Consider the following 23,166-nt stretch of genomic DNA (forward strand, 5'->3'; position numbering starts at 1 on the left):
CACTTAAAATAATGGTAACCCATCCACGTTGCTTCCACGACTGTCTGTTGGTGGGACCATGCCAACACCGCCCCGGCAGCTCTTGCAAAAACCTTCCCGCCGCTCCCTGAGCGCCGTGGACCAAACTGGCGTCAATGGGCTTGACTGCCCAAAAGCTTTAGGCGTGATTCTGCCCTTCTAGAGCTCTTCGTGCTCCTGCAACTGTATAAAAAAGGTTCTGGACAAAAAGTGAGAATGGGTTACTGGGAGGGGGCTTAGAGGATGATCGCTGAGCTGAAAGGTACACCGGGAAGCACTGCGGAGGAACTGCTGTTTGTCTGTCCAGCACGGTACAAATTCCCCTTTCTGAGGGCAAGCAGTTGTGGGTTATGGCGCTTACTTTGTGCTCAAGATGCAGCTTATTGCTTGTACCTTGAAAGCCTGCAGTGTGTCTCCTTTGATGTGTGAACAAATGCTTGGGAAGGACTCGATTTTTGTGCTTTAGTGGTCAGCATATCCTAAAATAGTAACTTGTGAGTTGTTGAGCTTTGACATAGACGAGAACAGGCTTGGTTTACCAAGCGGTGCTGCGGGGTTTTTAGCCATATGTTTTTGACTGGGTGCGACTTTGAGGAGGTGTGTTAAGATTCCCAGGAATTCTGCTGTGGCAGAGAAGCGCGTTAAAAGCATCTGCGTATGCCATCCCCCGAGTGATGTGGCATTGCATAAAGCAAAGTGATGGCAAATGGAAAGGGCTGTTCCATGCAGCGCATAATTAGCCGGTTGGAACTCAGTTCTGCAGGATATTCTAGAAACTACTAGCTTGGAGAAAAACTAATAAGACCTGCCTAATTAAACTAGCTTTCCTAAACACTTTGAAGATTAATTCTAATACCCTCAGTGCACTTAATAGTGGATAAATGGAGGAATCTCAGTCATTCCTTATTATTGGTGTCTGCTCTAAATTCCGAACCCTGGTCTGTGCAGCTTTGCAGGGCAGCAGCAGGTTAGCATCCCCTGGTAGGGAAGGGAGAGGGGAAGCAGCCTGCGACCCAGGGGCACTGGCTGATTCACGCCTGGTTCACCTTTATGCCCTAAATTCATGTTTATATTGTCATGATCCTAAGCAAAACTTGCAGGAAGGGTGGCATTAAACAGGGAGAGGAGTACGGAGACTGGTCGCTGTTGTGTGACAGTAATACTGTGGGCAGCCAGTTCAAACCAGTGCTCCCTTCACTGCCTCTCCGCGTCCATGGTCTTGGGTGTCCTGCACAGTCCTTGCTCTTCACAAAGCCTTCCTAATACAGACTTTTGGGGCTGCAGAGCCAAAACTGGCCTGGACAAAAAAGCTTCAGTGTGCGGCCGGCAGTAACGGACTCCCCAGTCCCTTGGTGTGGGAATCGTTATTTCAGGACTGCCACAGTATATATTTAAAAGCAAGGAGGAATGGAGCCTGGCATGAGTGCTGTACCCCAAAAATACTCTCTTGAGTGCAGATCTGTATATGTCTTCAGTTGCTTTTTCTCTCTCCTGTTCTGCCAGTGGATCGGTCTTGTCTCTAATCTCCTGGCTGATGGTGTTAGAGCTACCCCGAGTGCTGTGTGTTTGCGCTGCTGCACTGGCAACCAGTGGGTGGTCAAAGTCCAGCAGACAGTCCCTTGTGCTGGGGTGGCTGCTGCCAGGTGAGCTTTATTTGTCACACCTGGGTGAGGCTGCTGCAGGCACGGCTTTCTGGATCGGGAGGAGGCAGTGGATGATGCTTCAGTGCATCAACATTAGCAGAAAGGGCTGTTGCTCTCCTGTTGTGGCAGCATCTTTCAGTGCAGCTTATCTCATTGTCTGAGGAGCTTCTGGCTGATATGTGGTCGCTAAGCTGTGGTCCATATAATGCTGAAGTGGTCCTCAGACCTCTTGGAGGCCTGCGAGTGGTGGTGTGCTGAGCTGCAGCTCGGCTGTCCCCTGGGGGGGCTCTCCAAGGTGGATGTGCTCCAGTCTGTCCAGTGATGTGAGATGTGGCACTGGCTGCAGGGAAAGTCTGTGGCCTGTCCCGATGGCGCGGTCTGCTGGAAATGTCTGCTGTCTAGAAACCCTCTGACTCTGTGGCACAGATGGTTCAGAGCTCAGCCCCTTCCTGCAGACCCTCTGGAGAGGACTAGCTGCCGTGTGGCCCAGACGCATAGGCGGGGTATCGGCAGGGCTTCCCTGCCTTTTCCAGGGGCAGGAGGAGCAGCAGCACAGGTTCCTCGTGACTGTTGCTGTGTGCACGGAAAGGCTTCAGGCTCCTCTCAGCTAGTCCCTGCTCCCCGGGGACCCTCGGGCAGCCCCCAGTTCCCACTGTGGCTCACGCCTGGGTTGGAGCCGTGTGGTGCTGGGTGACTGAAAGGATGCTGAGGCGAGGGCAGGGGGGATGCTGTCGGTGCAGCCGAGTGGTGAACAGGCTGCTGGTGATGCAGGAGCCCTGCCAGGTCTGCCATCAGCCTGGTGCAGGGGCTCCTTGGCACCGTTGATGCCCCCGCTTGGGTGTGCTCCCCTGCTATTTATGCATCCCTGGACAAAGGCAAATGGGGAGAAATGGCGTAATCTGAGCGTAGCTTTGAAGCCGAGCTGGACTCCCGTCACACTTGTACAAAGCTGGCCATGGGACTAGGATTATGCGGGCGCTTCTGCTCGCCCCTGCTGCCTGCTCTGCCCGCTGTTCTGTGCTGCGGGGCTGCTGCGGGGCCGGGGATGGGCTGGGCAATGGTTGCAGAGGGGCCTGGGGAGGAGGCAGCTCTCTCTTCACGCCCGCCTGCGTAGGCTCGTGGAAGGGGACTTGGCTGGTTTGGTGGCTCTGCAGCCCTGGTTGTGCTGGTGTAGCCGTATCCAAAGACAGGCTGGCGGGGCCGGCGGTGGCAGTCCAGGGGTGTGCGGGGGCACGCCAGGGCTTCCGCCGCTGCCATGGCTGAATTCCTGAGGCAGGGCCCTGGCCTCAGAGCCTGGTCTGGGTGGAGGCCGCAGGAGCGCGTGGGTAATGAGTAGAGATCCCAGGGTTCTGTGGGTTTGTGTTCCCTTTAGCTGTGCTGCTTCGCATCTCTTGGTGTATTAAGCTCATTAAGCGTTAGTCCTCATTAGTGAGGCTGTTGAGGGGGGATAAGCACAACCAGTGCAGAACAAAGGCGCACCGAACTGATGGGCTGTTCCCTTCACCTCATCCCCTTTGTGGAAAAACGTGTGTGCCACCACAAAATGGGCAATGAGGTAGCAGGTGAGAGGCAAGGACCCCTGGGGTCCCTGTCCCCGGGGACCAGGCACCCCCACCCTGTCAGAGCAGCAGTTCTGCTTCTCCTGGGACCATGCTCATGGCTTTCTCTTCCCGGTGACTCCTTGAAGCCAGACGGTTGGTTTTGGGGATCTTGGCTCTTGGTAATGAATTAACATCTTGGGCAGGGAGAGAAGGGGAATGCTCCCTTCAATCCAGCTAGCACAGGACAGGAGCCTGAGACCTGCCCAAGTCCCCGGGACAGATGGACAGCTTGCTGGATGTGTGTCTGGGGAGCAGGGTGGAGTTGCCTATCACTGCTCCAACTTGCTTTAAGACTTGTGCTGAAAACTGCTTTGGGGAGGGTGGGGAGAAATTACGATGTCTCTTCTAATACAAATCGAAGCCCCAGTAATAGTTGCTGCAGATGGCCTTGGGAGTGTCTGTGGCTGGCGTTCTCCGGAGCATCTGTTGTGTCCTTACTGTAAGGCGAACTCCGCCGTAGCAGCCCGTGCCGAAAGGGGGAGATGACCAATTTGGTCAGAAGGCCAGCACTGCAAGATACTGTATTTTTAAACCCCAGCATTCTTGGGTGGTGTCATCTGATGCTTCGTGCCTCTTTTAAATTTGTGACCTTCTACAAGTGGCTTTTAAAAAAAAAAAAGGGCAAGCTGCCTTGCCTTCCCAGTGTCATAGTTTTCAGTGTATAAGTGTTTATTATAATTTCTCTGTTTGGGCATTGCTACGAATTCCAAATCGGAACATCTCTGAGAAGCTCAAACTTTGGCTACATTGAAAAAAATCCAAAGTCCCGCGTGTAAAGAGATCACAACCCTCTTAGCCTTTCCTTCACTGGTTAAATGTTTCTGCCCCCCCCATCCTCCCCCGAAGTATAGGGACAAGGTCTCTAATGAGAAGCGGCTACTAAATCTTGTGGCGTTCAGCTGCCCTTGCCCCCTCGCCTGCCCTGTGCCATCCCCGCTCCACCCAGCGCAGTCACTCAGTGCCGGGAACTAGGGCTGCGCTTCTCCCTAAAGGCATCTCAGTCACGGCTGACCAGAGAACACAAATGGTTGTACAGAGTATTTTGTGGTGTATTTCTGAATGAAAGCTCTACTGTTAGTCTAAAAACACACATAGCTTGTATTCAAGGAGAGAGCCCTTTGCTTCTGTATTGGGGGGGGGGCTCTTTGACTGTAACATTTGAGAGATGTGCCGTGAGTTTGAGGTCTTTTTCCTGCAGATATGTCCAGTTCTTTTGTTTCAACAATGTGCAGGAACTTACTGTACTTGGCAGTGGTCAAGCAAGTGCAGGGCAGTCCCTTGTGGCAGATGAATGCATAGGTGATAAATACTGTCCTGCCAGCGTAGACGTAGAGATCCGCGGGTGTGCTGTGACCAAGGTGGGCGCTGAACCTGAACAGGAGCAGCAAGTGACAAGTCCTTAACAGCTCTGTGCCCACTTGACCAGCAAGCGGTTTCCCAGCTGGGAAGCCAAGACCTGTTGGCACAGGTCTTTGTTCAATGGTGTAGCCCTTGCAAAGATGGAAGCGCTTGCCGCTCGGTGGTGCGGAGGAGGCAGCTGTGTTTGCTTCTTCGGCTGGATTGTGGTGGGGCTTCAGGGAAGTATGTGTTTACTACTTTTCTTTCAGCAACAAAATGCCAGATAGCTGAAATGTAGTCTACAGACCCTGGTACGGGCTGTACCAGCGGGGAGCTGGAATACGGGTCAAGCACGTATGTGGGTTGGATGGTGGGTGCTCCCAGAGGAAGCCAGTGGGCCTGTGTGGGAAGACTGGTACTCGTTAGTAAGGGCATCTCCCCTCTATGTGCTTGTCTCACAGGTGAGTTGATGCCGTTCGCTTCAGGTGGAAATAGCCACTTCCTGTAGCTGTTTGGGTCAGAAGTGACTTGGGTACAGCTCCAAGTGGGGTCTGGTCATCTTCCGTAGCTGCCGGTAGGAAGAGCTGCAGCTTGGTGGGGTTTCAGGGTATGACCCCAGGCTGCTTCAGTGGGGGAGATGGGCCTGCTGCCCCTCATCTCTCCTTGGTCTCTGCTGCAGAGACCCACCTTCCCTCAGTGTGGCCTCTCTGGTGTGCTCCCTGATGTTTCTGGGGTTCTCTCGCTTCTGGCTGGGAGACTGGGGGCTGGCGTGAGGGAGTGCCCCTCTGCCTGTGGAAAGGGTTGGGGCAGAGAGCCCAAGGCCTTGTTTTCTGTCCTGGAAACAAGCGTCTGTCTTCAGCTGGTTGTATGGTGGGAGAAGCAACAGCCCACAGGCTATGGCGTGGCAGTGGTCCCCTTGTCCCAGCTGTCACTCCAGCCGTGCCCAAGCAGGCTGCAGGGCTTGCTGCTCTACCTACTGAGCTGTGCCAGGGCCAAAAGCTGGGCAACGACAAGGGGAATGTGAGCTTGGATTTCTCCACCAACCTCCTTCAGAACTGCTTGAGGTGACGTTGGATGGTCTGGGGTGGGAGCTGGGCTGTAATGCGGAGGTGGTGGTGCTTTTCCCCTGGTGCTGCTGTCTGGGAGGAGCACCTGGAGCACACTCTGTCATCTGACTTACAGGCACAGCCTGGTTTGTGTATCAGCTCCAGGATTATAAGGAAACACCAGGTATGGGGTAAGCGAAGCTGAAGGCTGTGGGGAGCTGGTGAGGTGCTAACGATGTTCCTCTTGATTATCTGAGAGCTTCAGAAGGGTTCTGCTGGGCTGGTCACTCCGTGGGCATCTTTAGCCTCCATGGAGGTGACACACAGCTTGGACTGTACGGTGGAGGAGCTGCTCGCTCCAGGATGCTGCTGGTGAGGGTGTAGACTGCAGCCTGGTGGAGTGAGGACTGTGGCAGGAGAGTCCACACACAGCCCATCCCCAGCTTAGTCCTGGTCGGCAACACGTTTCCCTGTTGGGGGCCTGTTTTCCTCTGCGTGGTATCGAGGTGACATTGTTCTTTTTTCAAAGATCAGCACTACTAAGATTTATGAAGGGAAAACACGGAGGGAGTAGGTATTTATAGCATTTCCATAAACAGTCTCTTTAAACGAATGCAGTCACTTAACTTGGTCTTCCAGGAGTGTGGTTTTGTTTAACCAGTGTAAGACTTCTTTTAAAATTTCTCCAGTGCTCTAAAGACAGTCATTCTTTCCGAGCAAAAGGTGACATCTTCACGTGGATTCCTCATCTTGTCTAGACGGAAATATCTTCCTGTTGATTAATAAAATTTGGGTACCTTTCTCATCTGCGCCTCTAACCAATGCAAGGTATCTTGCCCTTCAGTCTGCTTCTATACATGCCAAATACGGATTTGGGGAGGCCTGCGTGCTGCAGCCGTGGCCCTAAAGGCTAGAAACACTTTGTTTCAGCAGAAAACAAAAAGGTCTGAAGTGATTGCTGTGAACCATGAAATCAATAAAGATCTGTATTGTCTTCAGTAGCAGTTGTAACTGGGCATCGTTTTTACTTGGACTCTCTACAAATAAAACATCCTGCAGTTCATTATAGTTTCAACCTTGAAGTGTTCTGCGAGCTGATGAAAATCAGAAGTCGGGCCGCTTGGAATGTGGCTGTTCCAGTTCCCTTTGCTATTGGAAACTGCCTCTAAATGCAGTCCTCCTGCCACCTGTGAGACCCGGTGGCAAACACCAGCCGAAAGACGTGGGACCAAAATCCCTGAGGGGCTAATGCAACTGGTGGTGGTTCTCGCTTGCTGCGAGATTATTGGCTTGGCTCATTTAAAAGACAAATGAGCTTGTCTTGTAGTAGGAGAGATTATTTCAGAGCGTGTTGCTTTATGCAGGAGGAAATGAGGTCATTTCTTCAGATCTTGGTGTGGAGAAGGCCGGGGGGGGGGGGACATGCATGGAGCGGGAAGGCAATAGCCCTGCCAGTGTGGCTGAGGGCAGCCTGACTTGCCTTCGCACCCAGCTGGGGCTTGGAGCCTTGGAAGTGATTTAACAAAAACGGGGATGGCTTGAATAGGTCCTTGAAGTCACTGGAACGATTAGAAATACCGGGCTGTATGGAATCAGCGATAGCAACAGAATAACCGGGCGCTTCATGCTAGAGGCACGCTTGAGGGCAATTATGATATTTAAATCTAAAACCAAATACCTCGGCTATGATCTTGGCGGTGCTGCCAGGTACTGAGCAGGTAAGCGCAGCCTGGTGGCGTCTGAACAGGGCTCTCTCAAGGCAGTGCTGGATTTAATATTCTTCTATGACTCCTGCATTTAGTCTTCCCAGATGCCAATGCGTGGTTCCCTGGAAGGGGAGAATCACAGCGTGCCCAGCTGGTTTGGGGGTGAGGAGGGCTCTCCAGGCTAAGGCTCTGAAAACAGCTCTTCTGCCCGGGGCTGCGTCAGTGGGTATCGCCCAAGCCCCTGAGGGCAGCAGGTAATGCCATGTGAAGACGCCAATTTGGAAACATGCTGCTTTCTAAAAATAATCATGTGAGGAAGACTATAAACAGCCAGCCCTCCCCCAAAAATCAATCATCCACAGCACAGTTGTGAATGCTTAACAGCTTGCTTAAATAAGCCTGAGCAGATCCTATGAGCAGGAAGAGTCTAGTGCTGCAAAGCTGGAAGCTTAAGCAAAACTTACACGTTTTCTTGTTCTTCCGTACCCTTTTGGAGCGTGGCTGATGTTCACAAGCAAACTTAGCTGATGGTGCTGCAGACTAAGGTGTGTACCTGCTCCAGTGCCCCTATGGATTATAGTCCTACATCATAGCACAAGCTGATTTTAAAATATAATTTTAAAATTTGACCTGCAGCGACTCGAGCGGGTTCATACCACGTGGAGCTGTAGCCCTTTGAGGGGTACGTCAACAACCAGAACACTTGTAACTGGTAGGACCGGCCTCTGAGCCATGAGGATGTGCTGCCTGCTGGGTTGGTCCAGTAACACCTCTCCTACAGAAACAGCAGGGATGCTCTTGGCTTCCTCAACATCTTCTCTCTTCCCACAGATGCAAGAAATGCTGGAACTTAGCTCAGAGTTGTACTGAGGGAGAAGGGCGGATTGTTCTAGGTGGGCTTACTCCCCCTTTTGCTTTCGAAACCCATTTGAGGTAAGGTGTGGTTTCTGGGCTTGCTGCACGGTCAAAAGTCCCTGTTTTCTGGTTGCAGAAAGCTTCAGTGGGGTTAATTTGTAATTGCACTGATCAAAGTATCTGCAGTTCTTCAAGGCTTCTGATCTTTTTGTGTTTCTTTCCTTTGCAATGGTTCTTAGAGCCATAAACTTGTTTTCATAGCTCACATAGACAACCCCTTGGACCACATGTACGTTAACAGGGGCATTTTTTTTGTTGGTGCGATGCGATTCCCTTCTAGCAAAATCTGTGATGCTCTTCAGCTGCGCCGAATGGCATGAAGGCATTCCCAGGAACAAGACAAGGGGATGCTGCAGTTTCCCCCTGTAAATAGAGCAGCGCGAGCGGTGTTTGTACTGTCTGCTGGGAGGCGGAAGGATGAATTTGAATCTGGCTTATTGACCCTGAACACCACCGATCTTTCCCAGGAAACTGCTGCCTTTCTGTGCCGCTGTGCTGCCCTCCCCTTGTTTTGCCTGGCTGCGGCGTTCGATATCAGATAGCAATTGATTTACTTTCCCCATTTACATTGCAGCCCTGCGGGTGTAAACAGCAGCTGGGAAACTTGAGCTGCGCTGCTGGTAAACACGTCGGCAGAACCACCGCGCCCTCCCCTCGGCTCAGCTCCCAGCAGGACGGTGTCGCGGGCTCACGGGTGGGTGGCAGGGGAACGCCAGGCGGCTGGTGGGCCGGGCTGGGCGCTCTCCTGGGGAAGAAGAGAGGCCGTGCGGAGTAGGGAGACAAGGGATTTAACTGGAGGGCCATACAGCCAAGCTGTCCTCCAAACACTGACAGTTTGGGTGGCCCTTCCTTCTCCTAGGTAATAGCCGCTGTAGCGCCCCGGTACAGTAATGCAAGGCAGCACGGGCGTCCTGTGTTATGGTGGTGCAGCCGCAGCTTAGCAAGGGGTGCTTCTGCGACCGCTCTCTTCAGCTTGCTCCTACGCTGCTCTGGGATGAGCTGCGCGAGGCCAGGCATGAGACTTGGCCTAGGAGTTTCTGTAGCTATTTAAGATGGTGCGCTCTGGTCAGACAGCCCTGGCAGAGGGGCTGTGGGCACCCCTCAGCCGTGGGGGGCTGCCTCCTCTGTGACTGGCAGGGCTCTTCCTGCCCACGGCTCCGCTCCGGAGGGCAGCCAAAAGCAGCCCTTTGGCCCGAGCAGCCAAAGATGTGGGCTGCTCTCCAGTGCATGTCAGAGTTGAACTTTTTCCTCCGTCTTCAGCGGTGGTGTCCTGCCTGAGCAGGTGTTGGTGGCAGATGAACCATTTCAGCACGTGGCCGAGAGGCCGTTCAGCCGTACAGCCAGGGGCGCTCGCTGGGATGGGGCAAAGCTCCAGTGAGGAATGCTGTACCTGTGTAGCATGCTGTGCTCTGTGTCGGGTAGGGGTAGTCAAGATTTCTGCTGTAAGGGCAAGGAGCAGGCAGGCATCCGAAACAAGGCAAGTTTTAACTTGCTCAGATCTACAGTACACCTAAGGAGGCTTTTGGGGATGTCCTGCAGAGAACACGGGGAAGGAGAGGGAGCGATCATGCGGTGTCTGTTGCTTAACGCCTCCATGTCTCCTGCTGTGCCGGCCGTTTGTACATTGACACAAGGAACCAGATTCTGTAAAGCGACATCCCATGGGCCAAGGTCAGCTCTGGGGTGCAGCTCAACCCACGCTTGCACGAGTGGTGCCATCTAATCTGGTACCTCTGAAAGAGGCATCCCAGTGGTGAGCTGGACTTGCTTGGAGATGCTGAACACTTCCGAGCTGGTGCTGCTTGAGCACCCGCACAGATCCTGCTGCTGTTGTGAGAGTAGGGGCTTCCCCTCTGCGTGGGCAAGGGGACGAAGTGGGACTGCAGGTCGGATGTGAATGCCTCTGCCCTTTTAGTTGTCCGTTAGTGAGGACCTTGCAGTGCAGTTGTGCAGTATTTACATGACCGAGTAAGTATGGGATGAAGGATGCGTGTAGCTGTGTTTTGGCATGTAAATTTGCCAAGTTGAAGCACTTGCATCTAACACTTTAGGAAATTATTGTAGGTGTTTTTTTTTTTTAAAGTGCATGGTGAGTTCCTGTCCTGGCTTGGGGACACAGCAGCTGTGGGCTCAGGCTGCCTTGGGTGGTTTACACGGCATGTGTCGGCACTGGGGACTGATCAAGCTGAAAAATAACCCCATCCCCAGACGTATTGGCCTGTCCTGGTTATTTTTCAGCTATGTGGTTCCCTACGGCAAGTCCCTCCTGTAGCCATGGGGGCTGTGTGTCAGGGGGTGGGGGTGAGCTGTCAGGACAGGTCCCACTCTCGTGGCTATCAGGACACTGCTCAATTTGTGCTGGACTTGGGGCACTGGGAGGAACTGGTATGGGTTTTGTGCCTTCCTGATCCCCTGTTCAGATTCACACTGAAAGGCAGCTTGGTGGGCAACGCCGCTGTAGGCTCCTTAGTTCTCCTGTAGCAGTAGCACCGTTGCAGTGCTGCTCAGCATCTTTGGGCTTATAAATGCTTTTGGAAACGGAGATCTCCTTCCCTCTAACCCTCTCCTTTTAGTTCTGTCTTTGAAGTGGAACATTAGCTGTTAATATGGTAAATATTAGGATGCGTCAATACAGGCACGTGTAAATACTGTCAATAAGGCACATGGTGTGGCTCTGTGATTTCCCCGCAGGGAATATGACCGGGCTCCCAGGGATGCTCGGATGTGGCTCTGACCCCACTGGAGACTGTGAGGCAGCTGGGACACCCCTCCTGGGCACCCCGCGAGCGTGGGCAACCTCCGCTCAGGCGGAGGGACCCCTCTGCGGAGGAAAAAGAGCTACCGGGAGGCCCATGTCCTGTGAAACACCCCTTCCCATACCTGCAATCAATTCGGATCAGGTTCGTTTGATACCTCTCAGTTAATTGTGACGAAACCATGCGGGGAACGGAAGGCACCCTGTGGTGGGCTGAGCCAGAATTGGTTGTGTCCGGTTGCCCCGAAAGATGAAAATGTCTGTCAGGTACCCTGCTGCGCGTTCCCCGGGGCGTGCAGGCAGGGCAGGTTTGGGGGTGGAAGGTCGTGTTGGGCAGCAGCAGATGCCTCTGCCCGCTCTCACGGTCCCCAGGGAGTCAAAGGATTCCCGACAGAGCACAGAGACTGGTCTGTAATCTGGTACTTAATTTGTTAATGCGCTGGTGGCTACTTTGGGGATGGAAATGGTAAAGTTTAAAGTCTTTCTGTATTGTTTAATGAAAATGGTCTGTATCTATATCTGCATGTATATATCTATCGCTGTGTCAGCAGGTTTTGGGGAGGTTACGTATGCGCCTGGGAGGTAGGAGCTTGGAATTTGAGGTGCAAAACTTTACTGAGATCAGGGAATATGGGCTGGTGGAGGGAACCCAAGGGAATGACAGCCCCTGCAGTCATCAAAGCTGCACTAGGGAAACACTTAGAAACTGGGTTTGGGTTTGTACAGCCCGTCTGTGTCACTGGCTGGGGAGGTGTATGGGTCTGTGCTGGTCTCTGTCAGCATCTGGGCGGATCTGTGCATGGGGGAACGGTGAGCATGGGTTTTCAATTTGAAGGACAGAACCCCTTTGCTGGAGACTGAGCTCCTGGGAGCAGGAACCAGGGAGAGTGACAGCCCTGCCACCGGCAGAGCTTCCCACACCGTTGTGCTGTAGTGATGCTGTAGGGATGCTTGGTTTGTCATTGGCGATGTGGGGAAAGGACTGCCCTGTGAACACACCCCGGTAACGTGCTAACTCACCGACGCCAGGAGCAAGGGAATGCCGTTCCCTTTCAATACGTAAGGTACAATTCGGGCGGGCTGACCTGGCCCTCCGTGATCCAGAGGGGTGATGGAGCTGATCTGCTCATAGCCTGGAGCAGCAAAGCTCCCTACCCAACCTGCAGGACCAAAGCACAGCTGAGCACCAACACTGAGACACCAAGGCAAGGGCAGGGGAATCTCTGCAGGCGCTGCCTGGACGGCACAGGGTCACCCTGAAAGCTGCAGCAGCCCTGATCCTGCAGCTCCCGTCCGGGGCAGTGGGGCTGTAGGGCTCAGCACACCCTGGCCACGCAGACCTACCACCCCTCTGCGAGGAACCTGGCAGCAGCACTAAGTCTCCTGCTCCGGGAATGTGGCCCTTCCAGGAGGTATAATGGGTGGCTGGGGCAGTGCCGTGCGAGGAGAGAGGATGGTGTGAGCCCCTCTGGTTATGTCTTGGAGTGGAGCAACGTTATGTGTGGTAAAGCTCCCCTGCACACCCATGAAGGGGCTCAGAGACGATAACAGGAGGGGGAGCCCAAATCGTGCCCTGCTGGGCTACTCCTGGGGCCATCGGCCCCTCACAAATCCAGAGCGTGGACAAGGAGGGACACCCAATGGCAGGTGGGACCCCAAGTCAAGGACCCCTGAGCACCGAACACCCTGTCCAGGCCTTTCCTAGGGTTGTCCCAGCAGAGCCTCAGCCCTGGTGTCCAGGCATGACACCCATCACCAGGAGCCATGGGGAGCAGCTCTCCAGATGACCTTTTGGACTAAGGAGGTTGCTGCCAAGGGCTGGGACACATTATGGGGTGCAGGGGAAAAGCAGTTGGGGATCGCGCAGGACTTGGTGGGATATTTAGGGGAGGAACGAAAGGTGGGACAAGAAAGGGGATTTGGTGATTTAGGGAGGAACAAGAGTGGGAAATGCAGGGGTAAGGGCACAAAAGGGGTCAGTTGTGTAGGTAGTTGGCTGGTCAGCGCGGTTTTCTGGCCGTGCCCTGCCCAGAGCAGTCTGTCCTCTCTTGGCAGCAGCCGGAGCAGGACTTTGGCTTCAGGCGCTTGTACGTCCAGGAACTGGGCAGACTGAGTGCCTGAGCACAGCTGCTGCAGGATCCACCTTTGTATGTGTATCGTCACTAACGGACTTCCACCCTGTCAAGCCAGAGACAGGAGCAGGATGAGGCCATTGCCGCTGTGCGTGTTCACGTGGGTGCTCTTCTACAACCTGTGTGGCTGGCCACGTAGGTGTACGTACACGTAGTGGACATGGGTGCTCTGTGTGCCTGCTGGGAACGCATCTTCAGCCTCACCACTGGTTGGACCTGGGGACGTGGAGCAGCAGCAGCCTCGCCGCTCTTGGGCTGTTCCATCCAGATGATGTATTTTCCTCTAACGCTAGGTTTTTAAAGTATCTCACAAACGTTCGTTCCTACCATCAGCATCTAACAAACTTTGTGGCTTCTTTCCGTTTTTATAGGAAAAAAACACCACCCTGGTCCAGACACTGAAACTTGTCAACCGATGGGACAAAGAGCTGAGACACTTGGCTGTACTAGGACACTAAAACATAGGGTTTAGCCAAAGAAAATTTCCCCAGCGTGGAGGCTTACACCTGCCAAACCCTGTAGCATTCTTGGGAGGCTTTTCTATACCTCTCCTCCATTTCCAGCCTTTCATGTATCATGGTATTCCTTTTGACTTCTTTTGCAAGCTAGCTCTGGCTCTGCCTTCCGCTTCCCCTTATGCTTTGGTTTGGGTTTCCCAGTGGGAGCTGCTGGCTGTAGGCTGTTTCTGCATTTCTGCCTCCAGCTTCTGCTTGGAGGCTCCTCTTGGATGTTGTGACTGACCTGCTTTTTCTTTCTCTTTCACTGTATCTTTCTCTCTCCCCAATCTGTCTCTCGCATCCTCCCTTCTTCCCACCTCCGTTACTGCAGGTTCATCATGCCTAGTGGCATATAAAAAGACTCCACCTCCTGTCCCACCTCGGACCACATCCAAGCCGTTCATCTCTGTCACTGTGCAGAGCAGCACTGAATCGGCGCAGGACACCTACCTGGACAGCCAGGACCACAAGAGTGAGGTGACCAGTCAGTCGGGACTCAGCAATTCTTCGGACAGCTTGGACAGCACTAGGACACCCAGTGTGACGAGGGGGAGCGTCGTGACTCCAGCGAGAGAGACTCCAGAGTTACCCCAGAAAAATGCAACTTTGAAAAGTGATAAAGGGACTCTGACTAGCGAAGAGCCTAAAGTGGAGAATATCCCCAAAAGAAAGCTGTCGTCTATAGGAATACAAGTATGGAATAGTTTGTTCTCCTTTGTCCTAAGGAATGTCCTTACCCTATCCATTTAGCGTGTGCATTTTGTGTGACCAGGTGTGCATCTGAACTCGCTTAGAATAGCAAGAGAAACTAACTGCCTTGTCAGCCTAACTTCCTGTGTTCCCAGGGGTGAAATGCAGCAGAGGCTTTCCATAACAGACCAGAAATGACTAAGTTCTTCTAGTACAAAATTAAAAAGTTTCATAAAGCAGTGGGACCGTGTTAACTGGGTGAGTCCCCCTGAAGATGCCTTTTGCCGTTGGTATCCCTGTGCTCTGTACTGTGTATTACTTAACATCGACCTGCTCCTTGTCCGTCGTGGTTCTAGAGACCACTTTCTTCTGAGAGGTGGGCCCTTCGACTTGACATCCACGTAGTGTGGGCTGCTGCAGTGCCAAATGATCCCAGGGCTGTAGGAAGGGGGGAGCAATTCCTTGCTGTCCGCCATTCCCAGCAGGTGGCTGCTTCTCTTGCTGGAAGCATTTAACTCTGTGAGAATCAATGGAAATAAGCTGTTGGTGTAGTCAAATATTTGAGAACCCATTGAGTAGTGTAAACCCGTGCTTTATTCAGCAAAGCTTAAGTTACCTGCCATTGTCCACTCTTCTGGTGGACAGATTGCAGACGGTTACGGACGGCTGACTGCCGCAAGCAAACTTGGTCTGTCCCAAAGTGCTGGTTCCTGCAGAGAGGAACGTGAGCACTTGGGCGAGTCCAAATGCAGGATCTGGGCTTTGACCCACCACGTGTGTGTGTGTGTGCGCGCGCTGAATAAGTGCTCCACTGGCTTTCCAGAAAGGCTGGCTGGCCAGTTAGGTACGTGTGATAGCGAAGGCTTTTCTGCAGGGCTAGTGGGGCGAAACACGTGCTGAAGGGGCAGCAAGGCAAGAGAACTTGCATTGGAGAGGCTGACTGCATTCCTCTCCTCTTCCTTTTCTGAGCTGGTTCCCAAGCCGCCTGCCCCAGAGCCTGGATTTCCTTCCTAAAACCTTCTAACCCTCTTATCCAGAGCTGTGGAGGGTGTCAGTCCCGGGGAGAGAGGAAGCTGGGCTTTGCTGTCGGTCTTAAATCAGATCGCTGCCATCTCTTGGCCTTGGCCCATGTCAGATGCCACACATGCAGCTGCTCCTTCAGGGGGACGCAGCCCTTCCCCGGTGTGCCGCAGCCATGCAAACAGCGGTGGACGGCAGCGCCATCTCTTAGAGCAGACACCTGGCGGGATACGGTCCTGATGCCCCAGTGGGGGCAGCCCCGAGCAGCAGCCTCGTGCCTCTCCTAAGAGGACCCCTCCGGTTGGCGTGTGGTGTCAGCATGCTGTGTGTGTGTGCAGCACTCCTGGTCTACTAATGTGAATTCCAGCAGCAAGTTCTTGTGTCTGTTTTTGTCTGTATTTTTTTCGTTTAATAAGGTTGACTGCCTTCAGCCAGTGGCAAAAGAGGAGCCTCCTCCACCAGCCACCAAATTCCAGTCCATCGGGGTACAGGTAGAGGACGAGTGGCGGTAAGTGAAAGACGCAAGCTTTTGTAGTTTCCTTTCTTTTAAATTGCGCTTCCCCCACTTTTGCTTAGGCCTTTTCCCCTTCTTTGTTCCAATATGAGTGGTGTTGAATGGGGGCCCATGGAGAGCTCTTCCTCCACAGCACACACCCACTGCAAAAAACTCTTGTTCTGCAAACAGCCAAATCGATGGGAGTTTGAAATTTAGAGAAAAAAAAAAAAAAGCCCAAGATGTAATTATAGATGTGCGTCAGTCCTCTCGTCTGAACGGCCTATTGCAGTAAGCAGGCAACCTTATAATTCTGTCTGTCTGAATGTGTGGCGTGTGTTTGTGTGTGAGGAGGGGCAGGGCGGGCAGGGTGAGGCTCAGCTGCAGGCGGAATAACCAAATGCGTTTCACTGTCTGCGTGAGGCCAGCCAGGTCGAGTTCTGCTATTTAATTTCTGCTTTTTTTTTTTTTTGGTCTCTCTAGAAACAGCCACTCTCGCAGCATGTCCTCCAAACAGGACACAGACTCTGACACGCAGGAACCTAGTAACTCTAGCTGTAAATCATCTGAGAGAAGCCTCGCTGAGTGCCCCCAACACAACAACTCCGTTGGTGTTGATGCCACTACCAGGCAACCAGCCAAGCCCTCACAGATTAAGAGAAACCTCTCCTATGGAGAAAACAATGACCCAGCCCTGGAGCCTTCCTCTCTCCCTCCTCCTGACCCCTGGCTTGAGACGTCCTCCACCTCGCCATCAGAACCCACGCAGCCAGGGGCCTGCCGGCGGGATGGGTACTGGTTTCTGAAGCTGCTGCAGGCAGAAACAGAGCGGTTAGAAGGCTGGTGCCGCCAGATGGACCAGGAGACCAAAGAGAACAATCTCTCTGAAGAAGGTAGGTATGGTCAGCCTTCGGACACGAGACTGGAGCAGCCTAGCGGCTCCTCCCTCCCGAAAGAGTTGTGACCAAGTATTGAATCAGGTTTCTGCAGTTAAATTGCTGATAGCCTACGGAGAGACAGAATGTGGAGATGAGTATGGGACAAGGAACGGGTTTGGTTTTTTTTTTTTTTCCTCTCCTCTAGCGTAATACTGTGATGCAGCATGGAAGACTTTCGGGGATGGTGCAGCTTCTGACCATTCAAAACTGCTAACAGCTTAAATGGATTGCTTTCGGGGAGGCTGTGGGATCTTTCTCCCTGCCTAACCCGTTGTACTCCGGCGGGCAGGTGGAAGTTTAGTTGGCAGCGGGGCAGAATGAACATGACTTCTGAGCTGCTTTGATCTGTTGAGTCGGTACACTTGTCCTCACGGCAAAGAGGAGGTTTCTTCATATGGGAAAGCTTCCCTGAATTTGTGCTAAATACCCCAGAAGCGCGTGCACAGGGAATACAAGGCCGCTTGGTTTTACTGGGTTCCGTCCCAATTAGGCTTGTTCCGTTATTTTCAAATGAGTTGGCAAAACCTGTGCTGCTTGCAGATGGTGTGTACAGAGTGACAGAAGTAGGTGACTAGGCTGCAGAGGGCAGGATCTTTGGTTTGAGTCTGGCTGATGATGACTTTTTTTTTTTGATACCTGCGAAAGGTGAAATAATGGTGAGACTCAGTCGTAGCTCGCTGTCACGGCTAGGGCTCGGGGGAGCTCATCTCTAATCCTATTGCACTAAGATGCCGCGCTAGCTGCAAACCGGACAGGCAGTGCCAGGGCTCTCCCTGCCTTGGGGGATGCCCTTGTTTCGCTTGTGGCAAGAAAAGACACCAAGACCAGTGTGGCATTGTATCTGTGACCTCCAAGAGCAGTTTCCTAGTAGGTTCTGTAACAGAGAACCTGGTGAGTACAGAAGGGCGCCCAGTTTACGCTTGTCCCACCAAGATCTATAAACAGGAGGTGCAGCAGCAGACCAGGGAGGAGAAGGGGAATCAGTTCATCCCTGTTCATGGTGCAGTTGCACGCGCTGTGCGTCTCTCAACCCTACCTTTGGAAGGGAAAAGCCTGTACGGTGTTTTTTCCGTTAATGGGCAGAGGAACGTTGCCATACCCAGAGGCTTCTTGAAAAACCCACTAAGAGCAGCATAAAGTCCTGGGTTATTAAAAGCCCCAGCCTGCCAGCAAATCCCTTCCTAGTAAATGGAAGTTGGAGACGGTTCTCCTGCCCCTTGCTGCCTTCACCTTGTGCACGAGTGGAAGAGCCGGTTGTGATCTGCCGGCAGATCTGTTCGCTGAGACTGCACTGGCGGCATGTCTGATGGGCTGAAGGCAGTTTACGTTTTGCAGTTTCTGCAAACTCTGATGTAGTGTTCTCGTTCTGGCCTGCTTTTGACCTGCTCTAGAAGGAGCAGTAAGAGGTGGCAAAGACACCTGTAGATTCGAGTTTCAATACTTCTCTTCCTGAGAGCAGTTAACTTCCTTGGGGGGGGTCTCTGAAACTCCTTTTCTAATGAATCAAGAGTGATTCTTTGCTCCAGAAACACCTGAGTTCATTGCTGCATTTCATATTCTGTTCAACTGAGGTCTTTTTCTTTTATTTTTCTCCCCCCTAGTCTTAGGAAAAGTCCTGAGCGCAGTGGGCAGTGCACAGTTACTAATGTCACAGAAGTTCCAGCAATTCCACGGCCTCTGTGAACAAAACTTGGTGAGTCTGGATCTCTTTCTCCTGATTTTGGGGAGGGGAGGTGTATCTATTTCAACGGCGCGACGGGAATGTGATCGGGTGTTCTACAGCCTACTGTCACTGTAAAAATGAAAGCCAATGCAGCGGTAGCCTACAGCCTGAGCACCGTGCCAGGACGGATAAATGCCGACTTAAAACAGCAGCTGAGCAGTGGGAGGCTGGGCACTTCACCCTCCCTTCTGAATAGGCAGTTCTCGGGCTGCGCTCCGCTCAAGGCGGGTGTTCGCAATTCCTTTCGGTGCTTCCATGAGGACGTTTGAACCGCTGATCGGGGCGCGCTGAGCACACCAAATCTCTCTGTGGGCCTGAATGGTCAAGCAGCCATACTGCTCCGTGTCCTGGAAACTACCTCTTTCCTGTTACTTCTAAAGGGCTTTTTGAGGTGAACCACCGAGGTTTTGTCAAAGAGGGGGGAATGTTTGAAAAGCCTGCCGTTCTTCCGCACACGTGCTTGGTTTGCACGTAGATTATGTGGATGGTAAAACCGTCCCAACAGGATTGTCCCTCGTTCGCTCCCTCACCAAGCGCTGTTTGAATCGGATCCCTTCAAATGTAGTGCGAGGGTTTGCCCTCGCTGAGAGCGGAACGGGGCTAACGTGGGGATGGGTGGCGACCCCTGTTTTGGTTTTCCCCCCAAGCTTTATCGTGGTATGGATTTTTTTTTTTTTTGCAAACTTCCTCAGAGGTGATTTCCCCTTTACTTGGCGGGGAAAAAAACCTTAGAGAAGCTCGTGAAGGAGGAGGGGAAGGGGTGAGGCGCTGAGCGTCCACTTGCTCATCTCTGGCTGCTGAGGGCTGAGAGGTCACAGCGACACCAGTAGCTGCCAGGCTTTGCGCTGGGGTCTCCCTTTTTGACGCTTTGTGCTGAGTTGCTCAGATCTGATCCCGTGCTTTCCTGAGGCAATCCGGGCCTGCGATGGCAGTTCAGATGTCTCAGAAACCGGGAAAACTCTGTTCTTGGGAGAAACTGAAGCGACTTAAAATTTTGCAACCCAGCCTGAGAAATACTGATACTTTCAGATTGTTTGGGGCGGGGGGGAATGTAGCAAAGTCGTTTTGCTCGTGAAAGCTCTGTTGGCTTCTTTGGATTGCCGTACGCTGGCGTGCAAGTACTCCAGGTGTCAGAGCTGTGCCGTGCATTGTGTTGTGTCCATTTCCCTTATTCCCCACCGTGAAATCGGGATCTCTGTGTAAGAAACCAGCGTCCTACCTCTGAATCGCGTGCTGGGGACCTTTTGGTTGGAGGTTCCTGTTGTGGGATTAGCACTAGCTGGGGCGTGGGGGGAGGAGCGTTGGGGAGAACGGGAGCTATGGCTTTCTGCTACGGAGAGTGTCTCTCTCCAGGATTCTTCATCAGGCTCCTCCAGGAGAAATACAGTCAGGATCTCTGCTTCCTGATCTTTGCAGACATAGTTTTGACTGTAAATGATGGCATTGTGTCTCTGCCTATTTAGGGATGGTGTCTCCTGTGGGTTCTTGATGCTTCAGTTGTCAGGCAGGTAGACTTACGCAGGATGAATATGTAAGCTGTGCAGGCTGCTCTGCTTGTCAGGAGGGGTATATTCTTTCTGAAAGGTGTGTTTTTTTCTTTTTTTTTTTTATGCTTTCGCTTCTAGAACCCTAATGCCAATCCCAGACCCACAGCCCAGGACCTAGCCGGGTTTTGGGATCTCCTGCAGTTGTCCATTGAAGACATCAGCATGAAGTTTGATGAGCTGTACCACCTGAAAGCTAATAGCTGGCAATTGGCAGAGACACCGGAGAGAAAGGTGAGTGTGGGGCAGTTGGGAGCGGCCAGAGCACCTCACGGATGTTTCTGGATATCAGAGGTCTATTCGTGTCTGCAGAAACAAGATCTTTAAGGCTTTTAGCATCTTGTAGTTGTGCAGTGTTGTCACACAGCCTTGCGATGCACTGAGACCATTCCTCTTGAGTAACAGGGGAAACAATTTCGTACAAGGGGGGAAAAAGAGTTATGATGGAGAGAGACCGGGGCGACGAGCGGTGTGTTCTTTAAGCAGTGATACAGAGGCCTCTAGTGTTACAAGCGCTGTATGAATAGGTTTTAACTATTCTTGGTGTCTGAGGAGTATTAAAAAAAAAAAACACCGGCTGGAACCTTTTGAAAGCGCAGCAGGGGCTGTGTCCCTGGGCCAGGCTTCCCGACTAGGCATGAGGGTAGGAAGGAGGACGATGGCTCTGGGCAGGGCGACGTATTCAAATTTTGCAGTTCCAGATCAGTTTCAGTCTTCCTGCTGCCGGTGCTGGGCTCTGACCTGTAGCTGGGCCAGACATAGTCTGCAAACTCTGGTCCGCTTCACAGAAGGCCTCTGTACCATGAAATGTGAAATAGCACATTTCTAGAGATCGGGGAAGCTGATTTTTGATGAGTGTCTTGCTCGAGAACTGCTTCTTTCACCTGAGTCATCAATCTCATCGCTTAGTCCCTCGTGCAAGAAGAGTCCCCACCGTATCAGAGAGTAAACTTCTGTATGTGCATTTTTATTTTATGTTTGGGTTTTTTCCTTACTGTCTCCCTAAAGGAAGAGAAGAAACCACCCCCTCCAGTGCCAAAGAAGCCAGCCAAGTCCAAATCCCAACTGAACCGGGACAAAGCCTCTGACTCGGACAAGCAGCGCCAGGAAGCTCGCAAGCGTCTCATGGCAGCCAAGCGGGCCGCCTCTGTCCGGCAGAACTCGGCCACGGAGAGCGCAGATAGCATCGAGATCTACGTACCCGAGGCACAGACCCGTCTTTGAGCAAAGGGGCAGAGGAAGGAACCGTGTGGTTTTTATAAGTCATTAAAAAGGAAAAAAAAAAAAAAGGTTCTCTCTAAACTAGTGTGATTTATTCAGTCTAGAGACAATGAGCCATCCTTGAAAAGGGCTCCTGAGTTGGCTTTTTTCTCTCAGCTTTAAGTAATGAAGATTTTAAAAAAAGAAAAAAATACCCCTCGTTTTCTCACTGGCTGTGGTGTTGCTGAACGGACTGAACAGACTCCTGGAACCTCCAGCCCCTCGACTTGGAACTTCAGTCTTTTTACTCGTTCTATCTAATGAGAATTATTAGCTTGTTTACAAGAAGAGGACAAGAAAACATGAAGCCTTGAGCACTTGCCATGCTGTGTTCTTCCTCCTCCTCAGTTCCGTTCTCCCTTCTCATCCTTTATTTTTTCCCTCCTCCGGCTCCCTTTATCCCACCTTTTGCATGGCTTCGTTTACCGTGTTAGAAATAACCTCTCTTCCACAGAGCTCCCGAAGAGAACACCCATTCAGTGTGTACTACTGTTGCACTCTGCTAGCAAGCAGCCTTTCTTGGGGTTTGGTTTTTTTTGTTTGTTTTGTTTTCCTTTCGATGGGGATATTGGGGTGGGGGGAGGACGGGGTGGGCAGGGACAGGACAGCGGGTGCGTATTCCTCTGTTTTATTGAAGTGAGAGGATGAGACAGGGTCTGTGGAATGTAATTGCGGAGTCGTTGAAACGCAGCCCCGGAAGCAAATGTGCAATAAGCTGGCGAAGGGGGAAGGGACGGCGCTTGGCTGGCTGATCCCGGGAGAGCAGGACCCCACTCCAGGCACGGGAGGGGAGCGGAAGGACCACAGAGCAACTACAGGCACGATCACACATGCTTCACTTTGATTTTTCTCCTCTTCCCTTTGCAAAATTCTTTTCCTTGACTTGCTTGTTGAGAAAGAAGCTGCTACACTGGGGGGTGGGGGGGGTGTACCTGTTTCCAAGTGGGCTGGGGAAGGGGGAGGGCTTGGGGAGAGCGTGACGGTGTTTCGGGGTGGGAGGAGTGGGTTTTGTACAAAGAGGAAGGCACAGGCGGCCGGTGGTAGGCTGCCTGCCTGTATGTATGTGTACATATGCACATATACACTTAGCAGTACCTGTACATTTAATTCATACACACGTATACATGCCCATGCGCACAGTGCAGACGGTGTACTTAAAAGCACCTTGGTGAGAATGGGCATATGTATAGCATATATTTTTACATGTACGATATCTAGATGTGTGTAAAAGTGTGTGTAAAAATATATACCCTGTGTGTAATCAGATGACTATTTTTTGCTTATCTCCCTGCTCTCGGGGTAGAGGAAGGATTGCTAAATATTTTTTAGCCCATTTTCCCCTTCGTAGGTCTCCTTTTCCAGTCTGGCTTCTTGAAGCCAGAACTGCCGCCACCAAATTTTTTGCCACCTCCTCAAAATAAGCATCTGGCCCCATCCCGAGTGATCTTGCTGGGGATTTTTTTTTTTTTTGGGTTTTCTTTTTTTTGTTTGTTTCTTCACTTGCTTGAAGGAGTTGGGAGATTGTGTGCTACACTGATGGGGGTGGGGGTAGAATCCCACAGACGTTTCAGCGAGGGTGTTGGTGATCCAGAAGGCAAAAAAAAATAAATAAAAGTGAAATTCTGAATGATGTCTGAGTGACCATTGTATACTGTCCAGTGTTGTTCATGCGTAGCTGATCTTAGAGATTTCTGCCCACCTACCCTAAATTCTCAAATGTGGAATTAGATTCCCATAACGTAACTCAGATTCAGCGTTGGTCTCGATCTTTGTGGGTAGAGACACTGACCCGTTGGGTTGCACTGTCAGGTTTTTGGGGAGGATTGTAAAGATGCAGTTTTAGACAT

The 23,166-nt window shown here is 52.1% G+C and overlaps 1 protein-coding gene across 14 annotated transcripts in view; it reads left to right on the top strand.

Annotated features, from left to right (window-relative positions):
- DLGAP4 (DLG associated protein 4) overlaps nt 1-22,949 on the top strand; it is a 178,143-nt gene extending 155,194 nt beyond the window's left edge. For 10 of the 14 annotated variants that reach the window (XM_074605449.1, XM_074605450.1, XM_074605453.1 and 7 more), the window contains 6 exons: nt 13,983-14,344; nt 15,778-15,869; nt 16,338-16,747; nt 18,394-18,485; nt 20,141-20,293; nt 21,068-22,949. In XM_074605449.1, the coding sequence (XP_074461550.1) occupies nt 13,983-14,344; nt 15,778-15,869; nt 16,338-16,747; nt 18,394-18,485; nt 20,141-20,293; nt 21,068-21,283 (1,325 nt within the window). In that variant the 3' untranslated portion in view covers nt 21,284-22,949. Of the gene's footprint in view, nt 1-12,996; nt 13,428-13,525; nt 13,734-13,982; nt 14,345-15,777; nt 15,870-16,337; nt 16,748-18,393; nt 18,486-20,140; nt 20,294-21,067 lie in introns of those variants that run through there. The other 4 variants (XM_074605458.1, XM_074605459.1, XM_074605461.1 and 1 more) reach the window with 2 other exon arrangements.
- The last annotated feature ends 217 nt before the right edge of the window (nt 22,950-23,166 follow it).

Source organism: Larus michahellis, chromosome 12, assembly GCF_964199755.1.
Source record: "Larus michahellis chromosome 12, bLarMic1.1, whole genome shotgun sequence".
Classification (NCBI taxonomy): domain Eukaryota; kingdom Metazoa; phylum Chordata; class Aves; order Charadriiformes; family Laridae; genus Larus; species Larus michahellis.